Source organism: Rattus norvegicus, chromosome 4 (genome assembly GCF_021556685.1).
Source record: "Rattus norvegicus strain SHRSP/BbbUtx chromosome 4, alternate assembly SHRSP_T2T, whole genome shotgun sequence".
NCBI classification, from domain to species: Eukaryota; Metazoa; Chordata; class Mammalia; order Rodentia; family Muridae; genus Rattus; species Rattus norvegicus.
In genome coordinates, this window is record NC_141537.1 from 79,332,589 (window position 1) to 79,358,833 (window position 26,245).

The following is a 26,245-nucleotide window of genomic DNA, read 5'->3' on the forward strand; positions in this document are numbered from 1 at the left end:
TTTATATAAAATGCATGGCGATTCTTTTTAAATGTTGAAACAGACTTAGATTGAGGCCAGGTATATAGTTTGGTGTTCTAACCCAGATGGCAAGAGCTTAGGCTGTATCGTCTCTGCTTATTCTTCCTTAACCTGTTATTTATTTTCTTTGAAGAACATTTTTTCCTTGTCACCTGTACTAAGCATAGGTACCCACGACTGCTGGTTTTATATTTTATTATTTTTTCAGTGGCATCGAGGCTTGAACCCAGGGTCTCAGCACCCTGTTAAACTCACGCTGTCCTACTAAACTTCTATGCTCAGTTCTTTTTTTTTTTCCTTTAAGATTTATTTATTTATTATAGCTGTATTCAGACACACCAGAAGAGGGCATCAGATCTCATTGCAGATGGTTGTGAGCCACCATGTGGTTGCTGGGATTTGAACTCAGGACCTCTGGAGGAACAGTCAGTGCTCTTAACCACTACTTAGCCATCTCTCCAGCCCTATGCTCAGTTCTCAGCCCTAACCCTAATACTGAAAACCTGGCCGTTGACACCCCTCCCCCACACTTCAGAGACGTACTGATTCAAAGTGTGGAACAACTGTGAATGGGTAAGTGCACCTGTTTAAGCAAGCTCTGAAGCCAGAAGGACAAGAGGAGGGTGTTGGGTGTCTTCCTTTATCATGCTCCATCTTGTCCTTTCAAGTAGTCTCTTCCTGAACTCAGGGTTGGAATTTTCTTGTCTAGGCAGAAATCTGGGAAGCCTCACTGATTTTTTTGTCTCCACCTAACTTGAAACTGGGGTATTAAGAGTCTGAGATGCCTGGTTCGTTATGTGGGTGCTGGGATCTGAACTCTGGTACTTATGATTGCACAGCAAACACTCTTAGCTACCGCTCCAAGTGGCCAATTCTCCAAGACCACGTGCATTTCAAGAGACGGATTAAAGGGAAAGAGGTATACAAAGCAAGCCCTATTTTGCGAACCCATTCTGGCACTGCATTTGTTCTTAAGGAGACTCTGGGAATGAAGTAGTGACAAGTAAGATGTTTGAAGGGGGCAAATAGCATCTGTTTTGAGGCTTTGGAGAAGCCTATCTGTAGGGCACAGGCAGGGCTAAGGTGGTGATGCTCAAGCTAAGTTAAGCTCAAGGCCTGAAGAGGATCACCAGGTAGATGGTGGGCCACGTGAGCAATCACAAGGGTTGGTGGAGACGTTTGGCCTGGAGCAGCAAGAGGGGCGGGGCAAAGTGGGGGGAAGAGCACAGCGATAGGACAGGCCAGATACAACGGTAAGTACCGGAGCAAGGGAGAGGTACGGCTCTGAGGCGGGATGAGGGCGGAGCTAAGTTGGGCGGAGCCCAGGAGAGAGGGCGAGGTTGATTGGGGATGAGCTAGGGAGAGGGCGGAGCTGAGTGGGACGAGGGCGGGACTAAGCGAGTGAAAGGGAGGGGCGGGGCCCAGAACGGGGCGGGGCTTAGGGGGTGGGGCCGGGCAGTTTCTGGCGGCAAGGCTGGTGCTCGCGCAGGTCCGGCGGATCTTGCCAGGCAGCTGCAAGACAGACTCAGAGCTCGAGGCAAGGGCTCCTTTCGCTTCCCGCGGCCATGGAGCGGCTGACGTTGTCTCCCGGCGGCGCGCAGGCCGTGGACGAGTACCTGGAGTACCGGAGGTGAGGCCTTAACTCTGCTCCGCGGGGGCGGGCTACGGTTCGCGGCAGGGTCTCTTGTCGGCAGAGCAAGGTGGGACGAACTGGGACCCGGCGGGTGAACGCATTAGCGCTCAGGGAATCCGTTTCTTGGCTGTTCGGGAGGCCTGGATTAATTCCATATTTCATCTTCTGTAATTAAATTTGCTTGACACACAGTTCTATCTATAATGAATCTCTTCTGAGACCACTTGAGAGTCTCCCTTGCCAAAAGGGATGATTAACTACTTTTATAATGGATCCCTTTTTGTTTCTCTTAGTGACAATTGAAGAATTACATATTGGGCCTATAAAAGTTAGTAGACGTCAGTGTGTTCATTAGTTAGTGGTGGATGGGGCGTGAACTGACGAGTGCACTCCCAAACCCAGGGAGATGGTTTTAGGACTTAGTTTCCGAGACTCCTTTCCAGAAGCAGGGGACACAGCTGCTTGCTCCTTTGGCTACAGGACGAAGGCGTCTGCCTCCCAAGTTCCCATCGTCTAGGAAAAGTCTCCTTTTGACAGTTGGGAAACTGGCAGAATAGGGGCTACAGATGACTCGGAGGTTGTGTGTGCACAAAGGAAAGGCCAGATGGATAGTGCTTCCCCCAAGTCATTCCAGCAGTTGGGTTTCCCAGCATATTGCCTCACTAGTGTAGTTTTGGGGTAATGCTTAGATTTTTCTGAAGATTCTGAACAGGAAATGTGAGATGGAACAGCTCGATCAGTCTGGCTTAGTTAGGTTTCTACTGCTCTATTGAAAAACAATGATCACAAGCAACTTGAGGAGGAAAGGGTTTATTTCAGTTTATAGCTCGTAGTCCATGATCCAGGGAGGTCAGGTCAGGGGCTAATGCAGTCCCTGGAGGGTGCTGCTCATTGCTGCTCATGGCTTGCTCAGCCTGCTTGCTTATAGCATGGTAGACACTGGGAGTGGCACCGCTCACAGTGAGCTGGGCCCTCCCACATTAATCAGAGGTCCAGCCACATGCTTGCTCACCCGCCAGCCTGATGTGTGTGTAGGGTCATTTTCTATTTCTTTTTTTTTTTTCGGAGCTGGGAACCGAACCCAGGGCCTTGCGCTTCATTTTCTATTTCTCTACGACTCTAGCTTGTGTCAAGTTAGCCAGCACACGGTCTTCATGGCAGGTTCACCACATGCTTACCCTCTTACCCAGAGCAGGGTTGGCTCCATTAGTTTTGCTCTCTGGCTTTTCCTTGGACTTTCACATGTCTCTTGTCCAGAAATATCGTAGGGACAGGCTCATGGAAAATTATTTTTGCCAGCATAAATATTATGGAATATGTCCCTTTAAAAGAGATTATCAAGTCCTTTACAGTTAACAAGATTTGAGGAACACGAGGACGTGGGCTTCTGGATCTAAAGGCTTATATGGGGGAAGGTTTTACAAAACGATCCTTATCAGAAACAAACTTTCCTATTGTCAGGGTCCAGGCCTGAGTTCAAGATCAGTCTAAACCACATGTCGAGAGCCTGGGGAAAGCTAAGGGCTAGGATGTAGCTCAGTGGCGGAGCCATCGCCTGGCAAGGGTAAGGCCCTGGGTGCTGCCCGGGACAAACACGCAAAAAATCCCAAACAAAACGCTTTTCATTCCACTTTTTAATTTTTGACCTGCGTTGGGTGAGAGGCATCTGGGAGGGAGTTTACAGTCTTTTTCCCTCAGAGTGTCAAAAGATGGGGTGCCTGGGGCTCGCTAGCTAGGATTTTGGACTTGCTGGTACTCAGTAACGCAGTTCAGCAGGTAAACAGGTTGCCCTGGAGACAGTGGACGTGCCATAAAGCTTGAGCTTCCTGATTTGGAGTTTGAATGCTAACACTTTCTTAAACGATTTGCACTTGTCCGACACTCTTTCTGTATCTGCTGGTGTTCTTTGATGGCTATGTAAAACTTTATCTCAGAATAAGTGCATTAAAGAAACTATTGGGGTTGGGGATTTAGCTCAGTGGTAGAGCGCTTGCCTAGGTTCGGTCCCCAGCTCCGAAAAAAAGAACAAAAAAAAAAAAAAAAAAAAAAAAAAAAGAAAAGAAAAGAAACTATCGTGTGTCTAGAGGACTTAAGCAAAGGAGAGAGCAAGCATTATGGGGAGAGGAAGGACTGGATGCAGGTGACAGGCACAAGTAGTGAGAGGCTTAAAAGCTCCGTGCACTCCAACCGCCACATCTGGTTTAGGCTGTAGCTTTTAATGAGAAGAATGAATGTTTGTTTCAGAGCTAAAGGAGAAATTGAGCTGAGTATATGATATTTCTCTACTGGCAAACCTTGGTAAGTGTGTGGTTACTTTTCTGTTGATGTGATAAAATACCACAGTCAAAAGAAATTTTTTAAAAAGGGAGGATTTATTTTGGCTTGGGGTTCCAGAGGGGTAGAGTCTGTTCCAGCCAGGATGGCATGGCCTGGCCTGGTGTGGTGGCAGAAGTCGAGTTGGAAGATATACTCTGTGTGCACACAGGAAGCTGAGAGAGACAGAGCAGAAAGTGGAGAAGCTCTAGTCCCCTAAGGCTGGCCTTGAGCCGTGGACTTCCTCCAGCAAGGCTGCACTTCCTAAAGGTTCCATAACCTCACCAAACAGTGCCACCACATGGGGACCAAGTGTTCAGATACAAGAACGTATGGGGGGCATTTCTCAGTCAAACCACTACAATCAGTAAAGTTATATCTTAAAATTGTTACCTACAATCCTTTATGTGGGAAGAGGGCAGAGAGAAGAGTTCTTTCCTCAGACATCACTGGGTCCATGGCTGAAGTACCTAAAAGAAAAGGAAGATTGACCAGGGGAAGCTGACAGACTCAAGCTTTACGTGGCATTGCAGTGAAAGGAAATAAACTTACAGGAAGTCCTTTCCTCAGTGCTTAGGTTGGTTGAATGATGGGCGGCCAGGGAGAGATATGACCAAGCGACAACACAGCATGCCTGCATGGCAACAGTGTGGGACTTAGGAAGGCCTGCTTGTCTAGATTCTTCTCTGCTGTTCTGTCTTCAGAAATAAGTGTGTTCTTTCTTTCCTGGTAGACAGGGAGGCTCCTGGAATGAGGGGTAGGACCTGCTTCAGGGAAGAATATTTGGGATCGTGGGAATGGCATTCCTGCTTTGGCTGTTGGCTCAAGACGTTGTTCGCACATACTCCCTCAGAAGCGAACATTTTATTGTTACTGTCTGTAACTTAGCTATGTATTTATATTGAAAGTCAAAATCCAAGTCAAGGCCACTTTTCGATTAAACATACCAAAACCAATTCAAATTTTGGTCTGGAAAATACTCCAGGATTAAAAGCAATACTTATTGTTGTTGTAGAATTGTTGGTGAGGACGATGGAGGAAAACTTTTTACTCCTGAAGAATATGAAGAATACAAGAAAAAAGTCTTACCCATGCGTTTACAGAATAGATTATTTGTGAGCTGGCGGTCACCCACAGGAATGGATTGCAAACTTGTTGGCCCGGAGACGCTGTGCTTTTGCACACATAGGTAAGATGCTGAATCATTTCTTTTTTAAATTGTGTGTATGTGTGTGTCTCTGGGTGGGCATGTTCAGATGACTACCTCAGGCATCAAATCTGCCTGGAGCTGGACTTAGAAATGGCTGCGAGCCACCTTAGAGAGGCACAGGGACCCAGGCTCTGCAAGAACAGTGAGTGCACTTAGCTGCTGAGTCACCTCTCTAACCCACTCTATCATTATTTTCTGATGGCTAAAAAATTAAAACTCTAGCAAAAACCTGTCTTTCTCCTATAAGTAACAGCGTGTGTAATTAGGAAACATTTAATGCTGGCATTTCCATAGCACACTAGAACTTTGCTAGGGATTGTAAACGTATAATAAATTTTCATACCCTGGTAAACTTATCACAGACTCTGTCACCATGAGCAACTCTTTTTTTTTTTAAAGCTTTATTTATTATATGTAAATACACTGTAGCTGTTCAGACACACCAGAAGACGGCATTGGATCCTATTACAGATGAGCCACCATGTGGTTGCTGGGATTTGAACTCAAGACCTCTGGAAGAGCAGTCAGTGCTCTTAACCACTGAGCCATCTCTCCAGCCCACCATGGGCAACTCTTGTATCGCCACTGGTAACAGAGGACGATGTTTTTCCAGGGGTCTTTCAGTTTGAGGAAAGTAGCATCTGTGGTCCCATTATTAGACATGTAGATACTTGGTGATCACATGGATCCGTGCTGGTCAGGCTACTTATCCCACAGTAGCCCCACTTCTCCTCAGAGTTACGAGAATTACCCTTCCTGTCCTCCGGGAGTTCTGGATTGGTGTTTTTCAATTCTCTCTTAGTTTGTTCATGTCTTGGAAGCAGGGTCCTGCTATTAATCTCAGGCTGGCCTGGAACTTGCTGTGTAATCCCAACCAGCCTCAAATTGGTGATTCTCTGGCCTGTCAGGTCTGTGCTGGAATTACATGGACCTCCATACTTGGCCTCATACCTTGAACAAATTCTTTTCACTTCCAATTGTTGTGTTCAAAAAACATTACCTAGCAAAGGCCTGAGGGGCCAGTCATTCTGTGTGTTGTTGGTATTGTGGTGCCTGTGCATTTCTTCCAGTTTTCCTACCTCACAGTTGTAAACATCAAAATGACCAAATTGCTTTGCAAAAAGTATAAGACAAAAGAACCACTGAACACAGTACCTATTTTTTTTTTTTTTTTTTTTTTGGTTCTTTTTTTCGGAGCTGGGGACCGAACCCAGGGCCTTGCGCTTCCTAGGTAAGCGCTCTACCACTGAGCTAAATCCCCAGCCCCTACAGTACAGTAGGGACCAGGTTTAACTTTTCAGCCTAAGGAATCCACTGAAGGGGAACCGCCCTGTTTCAACAGCGACTTCTGAGGCTGTTTCTGAGAGACTCTTTGTCTAGTTGCTATTTACAGAGTTGCAGTTTGCCAGAAGTTGTTAGGCAGTTGCTAGGATGAGTAATGTATATAGATCACCTCTCAACTTACCTAGAAGCCCTGACTAAAAACAGTAGGGAGGAATGGAGGGCGATGGCTGTCAAAACTGAAGGAGTTGGGCAAACTTGTGATAGTCTTATAATCTGTGCTGGTGAACATTTAATGTCAGTTTCTGTGAGGAATTTGTGCAGCCTGATCCTCAAGATCCAACCCAAGTACAATGAAGACATTACTCTGTAGCACTCATTGCTTAATAAAATCCCTGTCCGGCGTGTGTCTTTCTGTTTATAAAAAGTGGGGAAAATACAGAACGGTAGTCAGATACTGACCACCCAGAGCTTGTTAGTACTTTTCATTTTATCTGGGTAATTTTCTCTTTGCATTGCTCATTTAGTTGTATATTCTGTGCCCGTATAAAATATAGCACTGTTTTTTTTTTTCATTTATTTACCTATGTGTGTGTGGATGCGTGGAGGTCAGTGGGTCCAGGGATCAAACTCAGGATATTAGGCTTGGCAGCAAATAAAAGCCTTTATCCCCTGAGATATCTCACAGGTCCTCCTCAGCTCTCTTGGTGCGCTAGGATACTCACTGCCTTATACACAGTAGGTACATGATCTACCACTAAGCTATAAAACTTCATATAATTTTAGAGTGTGTGTATGAGACAGACAGACAGACAGAGGACCCAGGCTTGCCATGACACAATGTGGATGTGCACAGGACAACTTAAGGGGAGTGGTTTACTTTTCCCACCATGTAGGTTTTAGGTATCAAAATAAGGTCATCAGGTTTGGCGAAAACCCCACCACTGATTTGCCACTTCCCTCGCACCTTACTATTTTGACAGGGTCTTTCTGAATAGCCCAGGCTGGCCTCAAACTCACGATACTCCTGCCTCTACTTTCTGAATGCTGGGATCATTCGTGTATACCACTACCCCCGACTTAATAGAAACCTGTTATGAAGAGCTGTTTCGTGTGGCTGGTTTTGTTTTAGAGGCGGGACAAGCATGCTGCCTTAGGTTTGATTCCCAGCACAGTCCCGTAATGGAACACTTGCTTGCATCGAGGCTGTGCACCCCGACTGCCCCGTAATGGAACACTTGCTTGCATCGAGGCTGTGCACCCCGACTGCCCCGTAATGGAACACTTGCTTGCATCGAGGCTGTGCACCCCGACTGCCCCGTAATGGAACACTTGCTTGCATCGAGGCTGTGCACCCCGACTGAAGACTGTAATGACGAGGATTTTAGGGGTTCATATTCCTTTATGCAGTTGGGAAGCTTTTTAAAAAGTCAAAAATTAAAATCTGAAAAAGTGACCAAAGCTGATAGAAATGCCTACGTGGGAGGTTACTTTTACCATATTAATATAGATAACAAGAGATAAAAACAATCAAAATGATTACATATGCATCTAATAGACACCAAATTGTAATGTTTGACAATATCCAAATGTGTTTGTGTTTCAATCTTTTAAAGGTATAAGCAGCACAAAACTGACTTTGAAACGGTTCCCCAGCAGCGTCCCATTGATCTGCCCTGCCGAGTGACCGGTTGCCAGTGCAAGGCTTACCACTATGTCCCTCTGAACGGCACCCAGCCTATTCGCTGCAGGTGCAAACACTTCGCTGATCAGCACAGCCCTGCCCTTGGCTTCACATGCAATGCCTGTACGTTCCATTCTTAAACGAAGTTGCAGTGTTTCGAGTTCTTTATTAATACTTAATGGATTTTATGACAGTTTATCCAGTTATAAAGTCAGTATTTAGCTACAAAGCAAAATTCGATGGGTGGATATTCAATTCTTGGAATGTTTAAAGTTCAGTGTTGTAGAATTTAAATAATTTATAATAGGGACAGATTTTTAAAGAATTACTAGACACGACCTGATTATTATTATTTTATTATTTTTTCATTTTGCTTTTTGGAGACAGGGTTCCTTTGTGTTGCCCTGGCTGTCCTGGAACTCACTCTGTAGACCAGGCTGGACTTGATCTCACAGAGATCCACCTGCCTGTGCCTCCTGAGCTGCTGGGATTAAAGGTATGAGCCACTACTACCTGGCTCAAAAGTTGTTTTTTTGTTGGTTTTCAAATTTATTTTAATTTAATTTTATGCCTATGGGTATTTTTGTCTACATGTATGTCTGTGTACCACATGTGTACTTGGTACATGTGGAGGCCAGAAGTTACCCCGGAACTGGAGTTACAGATGGTTGTGAGCTGCCAGGTGGGTACTGGGTTCTTTGTAGAAAAGCAATAAGTGCTTTCAGCCATTGACCCATCTCTGATAAAAAGTTTTCAATAACAAGCTGGAGTGATGGCTCAGCAGTAAAGAACAATTATTGAACAATTATTATTCTTACAGAGGACCTGGGTTCAGTTCTAGCACCTACATGACACCTTACAACCATTCATAGGACAGACGTTGTGCACAATCATAATTTAGGCACTCACTCATACACACGAAAGTAAAGTAAATGAATCTATAAAAATAAAAATGTTTCAATGAGAGTTTCATTAACCTGGTTCCTTTTTTGCTATGGTGGTTGATGTTGGGTGGGCACGGATCCCAACATCTCACGAATGCTAGGCAAGCCCACTGAGCCACACCCCCAGTCCCAAGTGAATTCTTTACAGACTTTTAATAAAAGGGATTTTGTAAGTTTAAAAAAAAAATTGCAACAACCTGACAAACAATTCGGATTTTCTGACTGTGGGTTCTCAGACAGCAAATTCTACATGTAGCAGTTCCAAATCCATAGACTGTGGAAACATTTCTTACTACACGTAGTCTGCATAAAAGGAACCCAACCTGAGCAGCAGTTTACTGACGGCAGTGGAGTAACCGTTTCATCCGACAAGCACGGAATTAGTTGTATAAAACCTAGGGCTTCGGTTCTCATCCACAGGTGTAAGTGGTGAGAGAAGGTAAAGATTTATGTTATACATTCCTGTCTCTGTTCCAATATGGCTGTTTAAAAAATATGCCTGTGTACATGACCCTGCTGCTGGCAAAGGCCAGAAGAGGGCATCAGATCCCCTGAAATTGGAGTTACAGACAGTCGTGAGCCACCATATGGCTGCTGAACTCAGGCCTTCTGCAAGAACAGTGTGTGCTTTCACCCTGCCGAGCCATCTCTTCAGCCAGTAGTTTGTTTGTTTGTTTGTTTGTTTGTTTGTTTGTTTATTCTTTTAGTGTCAGGGTTTTGCTATGTATACAGGCCTGGCCTGAGAGTTACAATCCTCCTGTCTCAGCCTCCAGAGTTCTTGGCTTACAGTAGTTCACCGCAGTGCTCAGCTTATTACATAGCTTTTGAGGAGAGAGTCTGCGTTTTCTGTCACTCCAGTTTTTAAGGCAGTGTCTTTTGGGCCCAGTTGGTTTTTGAAACCTTCCCCCCTTTCAGTGTTCACCCCTTAACTACTTCAGCATTCTGTAAGAATAACAGTGACTGGAGAAGGTAAATGTCCCAGCGTGGTGTCCCAGCTTAGCGCTTGTTCTTAACGTGTGCCCTTTGTGTCTTAACTCAGGCTCCAAGTGTTCAGGATTCCACAGCTGCTTCACTTGTGCCTGTGGCCAGCCCGCATATGCCCACGACACCGTGGTGGAAACCAGGCAAGAGAGGCTGGCCCAGGGAAAACCTGTAGGACAGGATGTTCCTTATGCGGCAATGGGCGGTTTAACTGGTTTCAGCTCACTGGCAGAAGGCTACATGCGCTTAGATGACAGTGGCATCGGTAAGTGAGGACGTGTGAGCCTGGCACGAGACGCACCAACAGTGACAGAGACTTACACTGACTTAGCATTTTAGGGTCATTTTTCTTTCAGAAAAATTTCCCTTACTTGGTTTTTCTTTTAAAAACTTGGTTGCACTATATAACATATTGTTATAGAAAACTGACAGAACACATGAGAAAAGGTTATTCTGTGACAATACCTACCCAGAGTCCCCATCCCTGTCGGTGAGAGGAGCTGCATGGAGCTTTTGTCTGATAAGACAGAATTACTTGTTACTTTACTGTGTGCAGCTTGCTGTTGTAACGCTCCTGCTTCCTCCCCTCCCCATTTTCCTTCTCTTCTCCCTCTTTTCTCATTGACCTACATCAAGTCCTTACAATGCTATGTGTACTAATACTTTTATTTACTTTGCAGATATTTTCCCCTTTATGCTATTAAGAGTTTTATTGTAACACTAAAAGTGTTATTCTATTCTTATTTATGTGCCTGTGTTTCTGTGTGTATTTGGGTGTTCAGGTCCTTGTAGGGCTAGGAGAGGGCATTAGATCCCTGGCGCTGCAGTTACAGGCAGATGTGGGAGCTGGGAACACAGCTCTGGTTCTTGGAAGAGCAGTAGGCCCTCTCTCTCAGGACCTGTCTTCCCAGCTCCCGATGTTAAGATTATGTTTAAAAAGCTTGTAACTAGGTTTTTATTCCACTTTTTAAAAATTTTTTTTCTATTTTTTAAAAATTTTTTCCATTTTTATTAAATTGGGTATTTCTTATTTACATTTCAAATGTTATTCCCTTTCCTGGTTTCCTGTCCATCAGCCCCCTAACCCCTCCCCCTTCCCTTCTTAAGGGTGTTCCCCTCCCCATCCATCCCCCATTACCGCCCCCCCCCCAACAATCCCCTTGATTCCACTTTTTACACTTTGTTTTATAAATGTACTTCTCTGTCTTCACTTTATCTTAATACATAATTTCTTTTTTTTTGTGATGTTGGGATTTACTTTTGTGAACATGTGAGATACTATAATTAAGTTTTTGTGCAAATTGATGCTGGTTATACAACTGGCATCTTTTTCTCAAATAACTGGGGACACTGTCATATTCTGTCATGCTTGTTATGTGTATGCTAGTAGCACACGTACTCCATTTCTCATTGTATACTTTGATATTTGACGTCCTTCCTGTTTGTGTTCATCTGTCAAAATTACAATACTTTAACATATTTTCTCTTTTACATAATTATATGACTAGTTTGTCAAATCACAAACAAATTCTTCTATTCTTCTGTAGATTGAATGTACATGACATTTTGTTTTTGTTTTTGAGCCAGGGTTTCTCCGTGTACCATTGACCATCCTGGAACTCTCTCGGGAGACCAGGCTAGCCTCAAACTCACAGAAACCCACTTGCCTCTGCTGGGATTAAAGTCAGCACCTCCCACCCCCGCCCCCTGCTGTACATGATTTTCTTAGGCTCACCTTAGGCAACAGCTTCAGAAAGCCTAAACACAAGTGTAAAAGTGATGAAGATGGTTGGGGCTTTCTAGTGCTCAGAGTTGATTCAACCACTTCACATGACCTCACTCATTCCTGATAGCAAGTCTGTGACTTAAATCGCCATTTCTGATGTACAGGTGAGGAAGAGAGAGATTCCAGAGGTTGCTTCTGTTCAGTGGTTCTCTAGCTGTGGGTTGAACCCCACTGGAGTCACGTATTAGATATCCTGCATATTAATATTCCCATTACCGTTCACAGCAGTGGCGAAATTACTGTTATGAAGTAGCAGTGAAATAATTTTAGGGCTGGGGTCACCCCAACATGAGAGCTGGATTAAAGTGTCACAGCAGTAGGAAGTTGAGAACTTCTGCTCTTGTTCATCAGCTAGTCGGACTGGGTGCGACCCAGAGATCGCTCTAAACTCTGTGGTCTGCTTCATTCTTGTCCATTTCTGTATAACCACCATTTTGTTTTCATACTGCAGGCACAGAGTAAATAGGTGAATTCACTTATGATTTAATTTTACTACCTTAGAATATTCCTGATCTCTTTTTAAAGTTTTTCAGAAATTTGGCCTAATTTTTTGTCATAAGAACATTGCAATATTTTAATTAATAGCACACTAACTATGCAGATTAATGTAGAGAGAGCTGATAATTCATATTTTGTCTTCATTTATTTATGTTCTTCTGTGCAGAGAAGTGGAATTTTGAAATTATTTTTCTAGAAGGCCCACAAAATTCTTATTATTTCTATTTAAATCTTTAATTTTTTAAAAATTATACTTATTTATTGTGTGTTTATGCATGTGTAGGCACACATATGTATATGTATGAGAGCACATGTGGAGAGGACAACTTTTTGGAGTAATTTTTTTTTCTATCACATAGGACCTCAGTGTTGCAAGTTTTAGGTAGATTTTCAGTTTACTTTGCAAATAGTGATATGTTTGCCTCTTTTTTTGTTTGTTTGGTTTTTTTTTTTTTCTTTTTTTTTTTTTTCTGGAGCTGGGGACCGAACTTATTCTTGCTAGGCAAGTGTTCTACCACTGAGCTAAATACCCAACCCGTTTGCTTCTTTTTTTAACCCAGATCTTACTAATCCTTTCAGTGGTTTTTTAACCGTTCTGAATGGCGGTGGTGAACTGCCATCTTGGCCTTTCTAATGTCTGTTCCTCAAGTTGCTGCAATGTAGAGAAAGAAACCTTTCATCCTGCCTCCCACCCTTTTTAAAAATTTTTTTTCTATTGCTGTGATAAAACTCCATCCCCTGGGTAACTTATAAAAGTGTTTAATCTGGGCTTCTGGTTCCAGATGGTTGGAGTCCCTGATAGGGAGGGAAGGCATGGCTGTAAGAATACTGAAAGCTCACATCCTGAGCCACATCCAGGAGGCAGAGCTCTAACTGGGCATGGCAGTGGGCTTTTCAAACCTCAAAGCCCAACTCCAGTGCCAATCTTCTCTAACTAGGCCACACCTCCTAAGCCTTCCCAAACAGTTCTACCCACTGGGGAACAAGCATTCTGGTCTATGAGTCTACTGGCTATTCTGATTCAAGCCAGTAAAAACCATGAGGAAGCGGGGTGGTAAGCAAAGGTCAGTGAGGAGAGGAAATCCAAAAATTTCTGACCTGCTGAAAGAGACCTCAGGGGTGTTGAAGCTTCATCTGTGAGCCATGTAGGGTTCTAAACAGTGGTGCTATCTGCCTGGGACTTAATTTCTGTGTGATATAGAAGCAGTCTACCCAGCTCCCAGGAGGACAGGGCAGACAGCTGAGCCCCGAGGTGATGGGTCTGCTATGCTGTCTGTCATAGTGGGGCTCAGGTGACCTTAGAGCATAGCTGAAGGTGGGTCCCCAGCACTGGAAGATTCAGTGTGGGAAGTGACAGACCTTGGAGCTGGCAGTGAGACCAAGTGGGAGACCACCAGGCCCTATTCACGGAGAGACCAAATTACAGATGAGGTCAGCACTTAGCATTGGAGCCCAGACAGCAATTGAGGAGAGTACTACAGGTGATAATCCACTCCTGAGGGATGCCACGGCAGGAAGCTGGAGTCAGAAACTAAAGCGGAGGCCATGGAAGAGCCCTGCTTACCATGGCATTCCCATAGCTTGCTTGCTCTGTCTCATACACCCCAGGACTCCAGGGGGAGGATGCATGCCTGCAATTCCAGCACTGGGGAGGTGGAGACAGGGGATCTACACAGTGAGTTCCAGGACAGCCAGGATGACACTTAGAGACCCTGTCTAGCAAAACAGCACTACAAGCACTCTGAAAAAATAACCAAAAAGGACTGCCTGCCCAGAGGTGACACCAACCACAGGGGCTAGGCTCTCCTACATCAATAATTTCCTTTTTTAAGATAAATTAATTAATCAATTTATTTGTGTTTGGTGTATGTGTGTATAAACTGCATGCATACAGGTGCCTCTGGAGGCCATAAGACGGTGTTAGATCCCCTGGAGCTGGTGTTACAGGTATTTATGGGTTCTGGGAATTGAACGCTGGAAGATCAATACTCTTAAGCACTGAGCCATCTGTCTGGCCCCATCAACATTTCTAATTAGGGAAGTCCCCTACAGACATACCTGCAGGACAGACTGATACAGGCAGGTCCTTGGTTGATGTTCCCTCTTCTCAGATGACTCTAGTTGGTGTCCCCTTGACAGACCCCGAGCAGCTCACTGGTTTTTGTGGGGAGTAGGTAAGAAGTTCAGCTCACTTCATACTGAATGCTTTGTTGCAGTGTTTTGTGACTGTATTAGGGCCTGGAACTTCTTTCCTGACCTACTTACATTACTATCTAATACTTTTCCACCTGGAAAGTCTCTGAGAAACAAAAAATTATTTTTTAGAGTGTTTTTTCCCCCTTTGGGTGAAAGATAAAATTTTAAAATAAAATTTCCTTGGGCTGGAGAGATGGCTGGGTGGTTGAGAGCGCTTGTTGCTCTTGCCAAGTACCTGGGTTTGAGTCCCAGAACCCGTGTGGCAGCTCACGAGTGTCTGTGATTCCATTTCCAGAGGATCCAGCGCTGGGCACGGCACACACATGGTACACAGACACATATGCAGGCAAAACACCTATGTACATAAAGTAGAAATAGTTTAAAATAAAGCCGCCTGTTTACTTATTTCCTGATTTATGTTTGGTGTTTTGTTTTGTGTGAGTTGGGGTCATAGTGTGCTCTTCATGTTTTTAAAATTCTTCTGATATTCTGATTTACTTCATAGTACAAACGATAAGTTGCTTGTATCTTTCTAAACAGATGTTTGATTTCCATTTTCCACATTTTCTGTTTCCAGGGGCACCCTCTGTTGACGTTTTGGACTCTCCGGTTTCAGTCATGGACCATCCATTCCTAAGAGCCATGCAGCCGCCATCTACTTCTTCTCCACAACCACTAGCAGGTCGTAATGAAGGCAGGAGTATTTTTTGTTGAAGTGACAGTATAGAGCTTTGATTTGGTTCCCAGGCAACAGCCCGGAGTAAGGACTTCACCAGAGTCCAGTGTATCGAACCAATGTGTTTTTATTGGGGTTGCCAACAGAACATGGGTGAGGAGCAGGGGTAACTCAAAAGCAGCTGCATTAGCAGAAAGCTGCACCCAGGAGCTCCCCATGCAGCTTGGCTTCAGGTTTAGCTGCCCTCTCTCTCCTGAGCAGCTGTGGTCTTTTGTTTCTTTGTTTTCCCTGCTGCTGGGTTGGAGCCCTCAAAATTCTTGTTTTCCCTGACTGGTGACCTTTTGCTTACTTTGCATTTTCCTCTGAGGCTGTAAGCCTCCCCTTCTCTCCTCCAGGCAGTGTTTCAATTTGGAGGGAATGTTGCAATTCAGAGGAACCTAGCAGGACTCCCAAGTTTTATAATAGACATGGTCTTAAAATATAAAGTGAAGAATGATAGAAGAAGACACCTGACTGACCTCTGGCCAACACGCGCGTGCGCGTACATACACACACACACACACACACACACACACACACACACACACACACACACACACACACTTTAGTTCTGGAACTTTTCAAAGCAGTAAATATCATTTCTATGATTGCCAATAGAAAGCCTCAGTAGTGCACAACGTTATGCATTGTCTCAAAAAGTGTAATATGAGTTTCTAGTTACAGCCTAAAAATAGTTGGAAAAGTGTGTGTGTGTGTGTGTGTGTGTGTGTGTGTGTGTGTTGGGGTGGGGGTTGGTGGGTGTATATGTGGAAGTCAGAGGACTACTTACTGAAGTTGGTGTTTTCCTTCCAACATGTGGGTCCTGGGGGATGAACTCAGCTTGTTAGGTACCTACCAAGTCTTCTGTTGTTCTCTTCTACTTCTTGAGACAGTGTTTTAGTCTGTAGCCTAGGCTAGTCAGGAACTTGCTATGTAGGTAGCCCAGGCTAGCCTCCAATTTTAACTCTTCCTGCTGCAGCCTCTCCATGACTTGGGCTGGGTGTAAGCTCTGTCTGGCTCTGGGTTACTCATGTGGCATAGCCGTGGAGCTTTGTTTAGTAGGAGCCAATGGAATATGTGGAGAATGTTTGCCACGGGAAATTACTTCTGTTTTGTGATGGAATTCTTGCCAAGAAAGAGTTCAATATTTAGAACCATTTAGGCCATTTCTGGTTTGAATAATAAACTGTTATTATTTGATATAAAGGAATTCTATCTTCTGTCCATCTCCTTTTGGGGGACATGTAATGTTATAAATTTATGACTGAGATTTTTTTCTCATGTTAGTAGGTCCAAGCACTCAGATTTCTTCCTTAAGGAAACCTGAAGAGGATGATATGGCTTACTTTGAAAGACAATACCAGGAAAGGGTAGGTGTTTGCCGAAATCTACTTGCATAAGACTTTATGTGAAACACAGGCAGCATGGAAGGATTATTACTTGTGTGTGGAACGTCACTGAAAGTAATCTGCAATGGTTTAACTCACAGATGACATTAGGCTTTGAGGCCTCCTTAGAACAATTCACATAGAAAAAGGAGTAACGAGTAAGTAGGACTAATATACCAGCTGATTCATGAAACTCATAAATATTGATTAGATACATAGAAAAAATAAACATCAACTATCTGTATATTTGTAAATTATGTGTATCTTGAATTTTTTATACATGATTTAAGACAATTAAAATATGTAAGGGTCAGGGGTGAGGCTATGGAGAGGCTGGTTGCTGAGGGCAGGGTGCATAGGAGAATGCCCTCTAATATTCTGCAGCTCACCAGGGTGGTCCTGGTTGGCAGTGGGTACAGAATGGCTAGTGGGAAGGACTTGAGTGGCAAGAGAGGAGAAGGGGAGGGAGGGAGAGAAATGCTTGCTGCATGGGCCTCCAGTGTTAAGGGCTGGCCTCATCTGTAGTTTGGACTCTACGTGGATAGGGCCTGGCGATCTCCCGCTTGGCCTCATTGCAAGTACAGATCCTACCAGTTCTAAGGCCTGTCACCTCCCATGTATGAGCGGACAAAGAAGCGGTAGATGTTTGAGGCAGTAGACACACCACCTACCTTGACAGAAGCAGTAACATTTTATGTGAATATTGAGCCGCACTGCACCTCAGCAGTCCACACAGTCAGCTAAACACCACACACAGCAAGGCTCTCCCTCCTACCGTGGTCCTTGGTGCCTTGCTCAGTTCCCATGTAACCGAAGTATAATATTAAATAAATTCTCCATGCAAGAGCAGAGGCAGTGAACCAGAAAACAAGATTATCTCAGCTTCCCCCATGAGGAATTTTAAAGTCCACAGGGAAGGTCCTGAAGTCAGGAGAGGGCATCCTGGACACAATTTAGGCCAGAGAGAAACGGCAGAACATTTTACTGTGATAGAAGTTGTCTCTATTTGTGCTGTAATCATTTACTATATGTGATTGTTTAAGTCTGCATTTAAATAAAATTAAAAAATAAACAAATGTCCCTTAGTTACACTAGCTGAGCGAGGCTTAGGAGCTCAATAATCATAGTTGTCTCCCACTCAGACAGCAAAGGTAGAAATCCTTTCCACCGTTCCAAAAAGTTCTTTTGGAGAACTTGGTTTTAAGGATATCTCTGGGCAGCTTTAACAAAATACCACAAAGAATAGAAGCTTCCTAAGTCTTCGAGGCCAGGAAATCATAAGTCAAGGTATTTGTGGATTTGATGTTCCTTGCGGACTGCTTCTGGTCCACAGTTGGTGCCTCCTTCCTGTGTGGCAGTGAATGAGGGAAGGCAGCTCTCTGGCATCGTTTTCATAGACACCGACTGCGCTCCTGAGGTTGTCGTTTGTTGTTGTTTTGTCTAAGTTTGCATTCTGTGCCTGACAGTAGATGCCAAAACGTCAGTGTTACTTTATAAAGTGTGTTGCACTTTCCTCTGCCTTCCGAGGAGCTGAGACTAGACTATTATAAGAAGTTAACAGTCTTTAAGGGCTCAACAACCGAGCAGTATTACTTTAATTCTCTAATCTGGCTACTTCCCAGTCAAAATCCCCACAGTACTCGCTTTAGTACTGATCTGGCTGTCTGGGCTTCAGGTGTTTTCTCTTCCCCATGGAGAATCTCCTCTCTCTCCCTCTCCTTCTCCCTCCTGGGATGGGAGGAAATGCAGCCCTATTCTCTCCCTTGCTCGGTCACTGGCTGATCAGCTAGCTTTATTGACCAATCAGGGAATAACTGTGGAGCAATGTTTATACGATGTTGAGACTGGAGATTCTTATACTAAGGAGAAACCGGCGTTTGAGTAATACAAGGACAGTCTTACACAGGCACGATGACATTGTGCCCACAGTTGTCCACTGCCACTGAAAGTTCCCAGCCCCTAGTGTCATTGGTGATTACGTTTCAGAGTGTGAATTTGGCAGGGATACAGACACGTGGAGGTTGGAGCAAAGGGAAAGAGAGCCAAAGGACCTTGGGGACGACTTGGAGTTAAAAGGCTGTTTTTGTAGCACCGTTTGGGACATGATTTATAACCCAGTCAGTCTTCATTCTTGGAAAACATACTTACAGGGTAATGTTAGTTTTCTGGGTCCTTCTGTCCCTCCCCATGGGCCTGGATAGTGCTGGGTGTGTTGAAAGCCTGCCAGTGCTATTTGTTTGCTGACAGACAGTGGAGTTCTTAGTTCTGAATGCTTCAGGTTACTTATTATAAGTAAACCTACATTAATAAATTTATGAGTTGCAGTTTATAACTGTCTAGCCCGTCTGGTTAATTGGTTTCCGAGACAGTTTTCAAACTTGCTGCAGAGTGGTTAGTGGAATAGAAAACTAAGAAGTTCACACTAAAATGTTCTCCCTCGTGTAGGCATACATTTTTTGCAACCTACTTTTAATAAGGGCTCAGCCTCTCCTCTAGCCCACCACCCAGCAGAGGTGTGGAAGAGAAAAGCTATCAGGATGTGGGGAGGTGGACCTGATCAGCGATAGTTCTTTGGGGCGAGTTTGATCTTCTTGGGCAGCAGTTCAGTCCTGTAGCAAGCACCAGCTGCAGACCAGTCCTCTAGGCAGGCAGAAACAGGCATGAACCAGCAGCTACAGTCTGGTCCTTTCAGCAAGAAGACACCAGGCAGCTGTAGTTCAATCCTAAAGAAACTGCCAGGCTCACCAACAGGCCTGAGGCCAGGCCACAGAAGAGGCAAACTGAGTCAGGAACCTCATGAGGAGTTCTTGGGAGAGTTTCTCTTGATGGTGGAGTTATCACAGGTTGGCCTCAACAGTGCTATGTAAAGCAAGCCAATACATGCATGTCGTTAGCAAAGAATAGCAAAGCAACCAAACCAAAACTCAGCGCTCAGCTCCCACTGTCTGTGGGGTCATATTTATACTCCTCATCTATCATCCTTTCATGTGTGTGCTACAGCAAAACATCCTCTCACCTGTCTGCTTCAGGAAAACAGTCTTTCCCATGTCTGCTTTAGCAAAACATCCTCTCACCTGTCTGCTTCAGGAAAACAGTCTTTCCCATGTCTGCTTTAGCAAGCCATCCTCTCACCTGTGTGCCCAGCAAAGCATCATTTGACATAACTAACTTTCCAAAGAACTAGAAGCTGCCATTTCACCGTTGAGCTGGCACGGGTCATGCATGTTGTGAGTACCTGTCCCTTACTCCAAAACTACTGAACAAAAGGGTTAGGAAGCTTTGTTGGTGTTTTAGGGCCTTGTTCAAGAGCCAGGCTGTGCATTGCCTCTGGCCCTTGCTAATCATTTGGAACATTTAGTATGGGCGTTGAGTGGACACTGGCTTTGGCAGTTGAAAGCTTTTGTGCTTACATGGTTATTTTCTTCTTGCAGAAATTATTGGAGAGGTATTTACTTTATATATCAAGTTACTTTTTTTTTTTCCTGCCCTGATAGGGCTTGGTCTCTTTCCCCAAGAAAGGAGAATTCTATTAAGGAAACTAGTACCTTACATCAGATGGCAGGGCACCTGTTCATGTCAGAGGGGACATTTGAAACAGCAGGGCAGGGTCTGGGAAAGAGATAGCTTGGCCCTTAGCCCACCAAATGGGTATTTGGTAAGTACTATTTCTTTGTCTTTAAATTTTTTCTTTCTTATGTTTAATTAATTTATTTATATTTTGGGCATCATCTTACTAAATGCTAATACCTTGAACTTAGCATCCATCATCTTGCCTCAGCCTCTAGTATGCTGGGAGCTCAGTGTGTGTCACTGTGCTTGGCTCGGTTAAATACTGTTTTAGACGAGCAAAGGCTGCTGTTGCCTTCCGTGTTGTTTGGCATACTTTGTTTTTTTCCCTTCTCATGTTACTAAGAATTTAACACTTTTCTTTAAATGAGATGGAAAGAATCTAGCATTTGTTGAGTACTAATCTATAGCTTGATTGGTTTTGTTGTAGTTTGTTTGGGGGTTGGGAGAATGAGGTGTTACGTAGCTCAATCCTGACTTTGAACGTCCAGTCCTCCTGTCTCCATCCCCCAGGTACTGGAATTAGGTATAAGCCACCATTCCTAGTGTACTAATTACTCTTTAATTGCTGGGAGAAGACAGCATGACCAAAGCAATGTAAAAGAAAGTATTTAATTGCCTTACAGTTCTGGGGGAGAGTGTCCATTACGGGAGTGTGAATGCCTGGTGGCAGGAAGAGCTGAGAGCTTACACCTCGGACTGCACGCAGGCAGCAGAGAGAGCTAGCTTGAAATGTGACACACGTCCACAACCAAGGCCACACTTCCTAATCTTCCCCAAACAGCCACCAACAGGTGACTGAGTGTTCTGATGCCCAAGACTAGAGGACTTTCATTCAGACCACCACACCTACCTTGCAGAGTGCTTATTAGGTACATTTCTCTATATAGCTTATTTTATTGATACTTATAGAGTAACCCTGAGCAGTATCTATATTGTTTTTAAAACAAAACAAAACAAAACAAATGAAAAGCTGTCCTAGGTAAAAGAAACAGGTAGACTTCAAATGTTCTTCTATTTAAAACAGGAGAACCAGAGAGAGAGAATGAGTGTAGGTGACATAAGAGCAGAGGGGATTCTAGGAGAAGTGGGGCCAGTAGGAGGGGACACGGGGATGGGGAAAAGGATAAACAAAAAGTGCACATATAAACACCTATGAAACCTGTGACCGTATGGAAACAAAACAAAACAAAACTAGCCAGGCAGAGGTAACATTTGCCTTTAATCTGAGCACTTGGGAGGCAGAGGCAGGCAGATCTCTTAGTTTGAGGCCAGCCTGGTCTGCATAGTGATTTCCAGGACAGCCAGGACTAGACAGAGAAACCCTGTCTCAAAAAATCAACCAACCCAACCGAACCCAACCCTAATCGTAATCCTAATGAAAAGGTCCTATAACGTTGCCATAGAGCAGTCCTCAGAGTGAGCTGACAGCTGACAGCCGTGAGAGATATGAGGGCATGGTGTCTGCGTGTGTTTGCCAATCAAAGGGAAAAGGGGGCTGGGGAGGATGGCTCGCCTGGATCTTACTACTGGGGATTTATCACTTGTAACTGGACAGAAAGCTTAAACTGATTTTATCAGGTTGCACCTCCGTTTCTCTCCCTTGCTCCTCTTCTCCCCCTGTTCTTTCTCATCCCTCCTTTCTGCCGGAAAGCATCCAGTCTTGGTGTTGCGGGCAAGTGCTCTGCCGCTGAGCAACACCTTCGCTGGTTTCTTTTTAAACGTTTTATATATACCATGTATGTATATATTCATATTTTACAGTGTATGTAATGTATTTGATTGTATTTTCCCCTGCCCTATCTTCCCGTGGTTTCTTGATATTACTTGTGTCATTTAAGCTTAAAGGCCCTGTTTCTATTTTGGGGCCCTTTATTTTTCGTTTGTCCCCTTGAAAGTTTGAGGCATTGAGGCTGCGCCGGGAAGTTGTCCTGAGGGATGGTGATGAAGGGGTAGTGTGCTGTGTTATGGGGAGTCCTTACTGTCATGCAAAGGCTGGTGCATCTCGGACTTAGCTGCTGCTCGAGCTCCCCATGTTTGAATCCTAGGAGCTTAGCCTTCCGGGGACTGGTGTTCCACAGAGGATCCTGCTGAATTAGGTGTGTTCTGTAGCTGCCGGGAAGGCACATAGGCTGGACGTAGGCTAGGATTTTAAGCATTTAGGAATACATCAGGGAGAGTTGAAGTTCATGTCTACCCAAGGCAATGTTCTGTCATCAGACTTCTCCTGAGAAGCAAAAGCCAGACATTGAAGACATTCAGGCATTCCTCATTTGTGATCAGATTTCAGTGTTTAGCACTTAGTATGGCTTGTGGCTATGTTAAATAAGGCGCGACTAACAAGGGGTGTTCAGCCTTTAGGATAATTAAATAATTTTATCAATAAATGTTTTAAATTTACAGATCAAAATGGAAAAGGCTGCTAAGAAAGGAAAAGCGCTGCCGCCGCCAAGCACGCAGCCTTCCTGAAGTCGGCTGGACAGACCAAGCCGCCATCCAGATGCATCTTGTATTTATTTAAGTTTACTTTCTCTCACTCTGTGTACTTTCTTACTGTAAATATGTCCTTTTGAGTTTTGCTTAGCTTATTGAAACAAGTGAAATGATTTTTTTGTCAGAATTCCTGACTTAAGCACTTTATATGCCTGTCTAAGGTAGTCTATGGGTAGCCCAGGCGGGCTTTGAAATTACAGTACTCCCGCCTCAGCATGTGTGTGCTTTCTCTCTCCCTTAGCAACTTTATATGTTGTTTTCATGTGATTCAAGCCCTGAAAGAGCTGTAAATATTTCTAGTTTATCATAATTTAACGTTTGTAGTCCAAGCAAAAAAATTAAGGGGATTATTAAAGGCTTTAAACAAATACATAGGGTCAGTGTTTTTCTTTTTTTTTCATTCACAGTAGCAAGACATATTGAATATCCTGTTGCTGCCTACAGTCAGTGTGACCACGTGGCTGGGTAGTGCTGCACTCCTCTGTGTCCTTACTGCCAGTCACCTGGTTGGCTCACCCAGTATGGCCATTGTGCTTTCAGGCCTGGGCAATACATAAGTTCCATGCCCTCCTCCCCTCAGTAGGGCAACCAGTGAGGGCTGCTACTGACCTGCTGGGCCTCACCGCCCAGCCGGCTGAGGACTGGCCCTACTCAGCAATGACCTGTTCTTTGTCTGCTACCATGCTGCTGCTTCTCCAGTTTTGTTTGTTTGTTTGTTTGTTTTGTTTTTGTTTTTCTTTTCTTTTTTTCGGAGCTGGGGATCGAACCCAGGGCCTTGCGCTTGCTAGGCAAGCGCTCTACCACTGAGCTAAATCCCCAACCCCACTTCTCCAGTTTTTAACATTCTCCTACCTCTGAGTTTCTGAGCCCTTAATCCAGTATTAATGCCCCCAGCCATACCACCCACCCACATAGTCACCCTGCCTCTGGGTATAACAGGAGACTTAGCAACAACCCAGAATTTGTGATGCTTCAGGAACCTTGAGTCAGACCAATAACTAGTTACATTATTGCAACTAGTTGTATTTGCATGTAAAGCTGTTTGTGGAGAAAAAATACTTCATGACACACTGCTGTCTACAGTGCCACTTCAGTGAGTAAATATGCAAGGGGACACAGGAAAGATGGCGGGACTGGGAGAGGCGCTGTGCTGCCGACCGGCCAGTGTGGGTGTACCCTAGACTGACAAAGGGACTTGTTTCCTAGAACTGTCAACAGGGTGGTGTGCAGCAGCCTGGCTTATAGCTCAGGCAGGCTTTGCTTCTGAATGTGATGCCCTGGCTCTGGGTAATGGCAGGATGTCCAAGAGGAAGAAAGGTTCGTGTTGTGGATTGGACCTCCTTGAAAGACCTCCATGGTCCGTGTTGCTGCTGGAGGCCATGTTGATGTGTGTGGCCTATGCTACAGTCAGAGGCCATGTTGATGTCAGGGGCCCATGCTGTCCCTGGAGGAGTCTACTGTCTATGCTGCTGCTGGCTGTTGTGAAGAAGGACGTGCTATCTATGACTGCAGACTCATAGTTGAGAATGGGAGACATTGAAAGCTTCTATGATACCCTCCTCCTCTCCCTAAATGAAATAGTCTGGATGGAAGCCATTGAGGAAAGTACTCAAAAATTGTGCTAGGGTGGCTGAAGTGGGACTCTTCACAGTGGGTAGCTTCTGACAGGGAGCAGGGTAGGATTCAGTAATCTTTAAGTGGCTGGCCATTGGGAGTTGGGCCATGCTCCAGTGAGTGTATGTGCAACACAAATTGGACTTGATGTATTGTTTCCTTCCTTTTTTTCGTGGGGGACACACACAGGGTGGGAGGGTTGAAACTTTAATTTTTTTCAAATCCTATTTTTAATGGTGGTTCTTATGCTTTAACCCCCATTTAAGCCCACTACTCACCAGAGGTAGTGGGAAAGACAGGGGGAAGTGGACCTGTTTAGAAAGGTTCCCCTCTGTGTTGTCTGGAAATTGGCAGTTCAGTTCACAGGTCAGCAAATTCAGCTTGATTCATTTGAGAACACCCCATGAACACACCAGCAGTCCAGTTCGGTAGAGTCACAAATCAGCATTGGTGACACTAGACAGCAGAGACAATGGACCTCAACCTCAGCCTCAGCACGGGTCAGCAGAAGGGGACCAGCAGGAACACCGGAAGAATTTCTTGGCTGTGCCTCTCTCAGGGAAGCAAAGATCACTGAAGACTGGAGTCCCACAAGCATGCATAGGTAGTTGTACCAGTAAGCCAAGCTCTGCCTCCGTCACTCCATTGAATCATATTTATCCCTCCAAACATCACATGTCCTCCACATGCCTTGCATGGATCTTGCCTCAGGACATGCATCCAATCAACCCGAGTCAGCGGACTCCCAACAAATGGAGCTCAATGGTGCAATATAAGGCGGGCCAATATGTGTGTGTTGTTAGCAAAGAATCCTTCATCACGTGTCCTTTCATGCATTTGCTTTAGCAGAACATCCTCTCTTCAGTGTCTGCTTCAGTGAAGTTCCTTCACAAGTCTGCCTTAGTCTTTCACCCTGGTCCACTTTAGGAAAACACTCCTTCATGGTTTGCCCCGGAAAACACCATCCAACACAACCGACTCTCCAAAGAACCCTTAAGATTCCACTTCAGAGGGTAGACCTGGAAGGACTGGGAATCAAATATGATTGGGGTTACATTCATTGTGTGAAACTCAAATAATAAACATATTATGTTGGGAGGAGAAAAACCCTGGAGAAGTTATAGTCTGAATTTTCCCTTGGAAGCCCTAGGATGATAGTCACCATTAAGGTCTTAGACATGTAATGGCTGAGAATGTTCTGGAAACTGAGAACACAGAGTGTCGAACCAATGCAGTTTAGAATTAGTGGAAGACACTGCCATTAACTTGGACTCTTGCTAGAGCAGATTGATGATAGGGTGTCATGTTGTGGGATTTAATTGTGAGAGTCTCAATATAGTTAAATGGGCAACAAGGCATGAGTCTGATGAAATTTAAGTTCATGATCCAAAGGGCAGGACAGGAAGACAGTTAAGATATTGGAGATGTGGGGTTGGGGATTTGGCTCAGTGGTAGAGCGCTTGCCTAGGAAGCGCAAGGCTCTGGGTTCGGACCCCAGCTCCGAAAAAAAGAACCAAAAAAAAAAAAAAGATATTGGAGATGTATAACTACTGCCTCATCTCTCAAACACAACAAATGTAATACAGTAAAACAACCCCCCAAACTATGATAACTGGCAAACAGAAGGCTCACACAAGTCATGGTAATAAATAAAGAAAAAATAAAAATCAATCAACCAAACAACCCCTCCCTACCACAGTTTCTTTTCTTTTTTTTTTTTTTTTTTTTTTTTTCCGGAGCTGGGGACCGAACCCAGGGCCTTGCGCTTGCTAGGCAAGCGCTCTACCGCTGAGCTAAATCCCCAACCCCACCACCACAGTTTCTCAATACTTACCAGTTCCAAGGAAGTTCAGTCTTGGTTCTAGGAGGAAGAGAGAGCCCAATGCTTTCAGGAAGGATCCTCATGTCCCCCAAAATCCTT

At 44.5% G+C, this 26,245-nt stretch overlaps 1 protein-coding gene across 5 annotated transcripts; it reads left to right on the top strand.

The window, feature by feature from the left end:
- Positions 1-1,478: 1,478 nt before the first annotated feature.
- Positions 1,479-23,078, top strand: Fam221a (family with sequence similarity 221, member A). Of its 5 annotated transcripts, NM_001025771.3 has the most exon segments (8): positions 1,479-1,651; positions 3,116-3,218; positions 4,983-5,156; positions 8,075-8,265; positions 10,126-10,332; positions 15,125-15,229; positions 16,550-16,632; positions 22,621-23,078. In NM_001025771.3, coding segments are annotated over 6 exon segments (750 nt in total). In that variant the 5' UTR covers positions 1,479-1,651; positions 3,116-3,218; positions 4,983-5,058; the 3' UTR covers positions 22,687-23,078.
- The last annotated feature ends 3,167 nt before the right edge of the window (positions 23,079-26,245 follow it).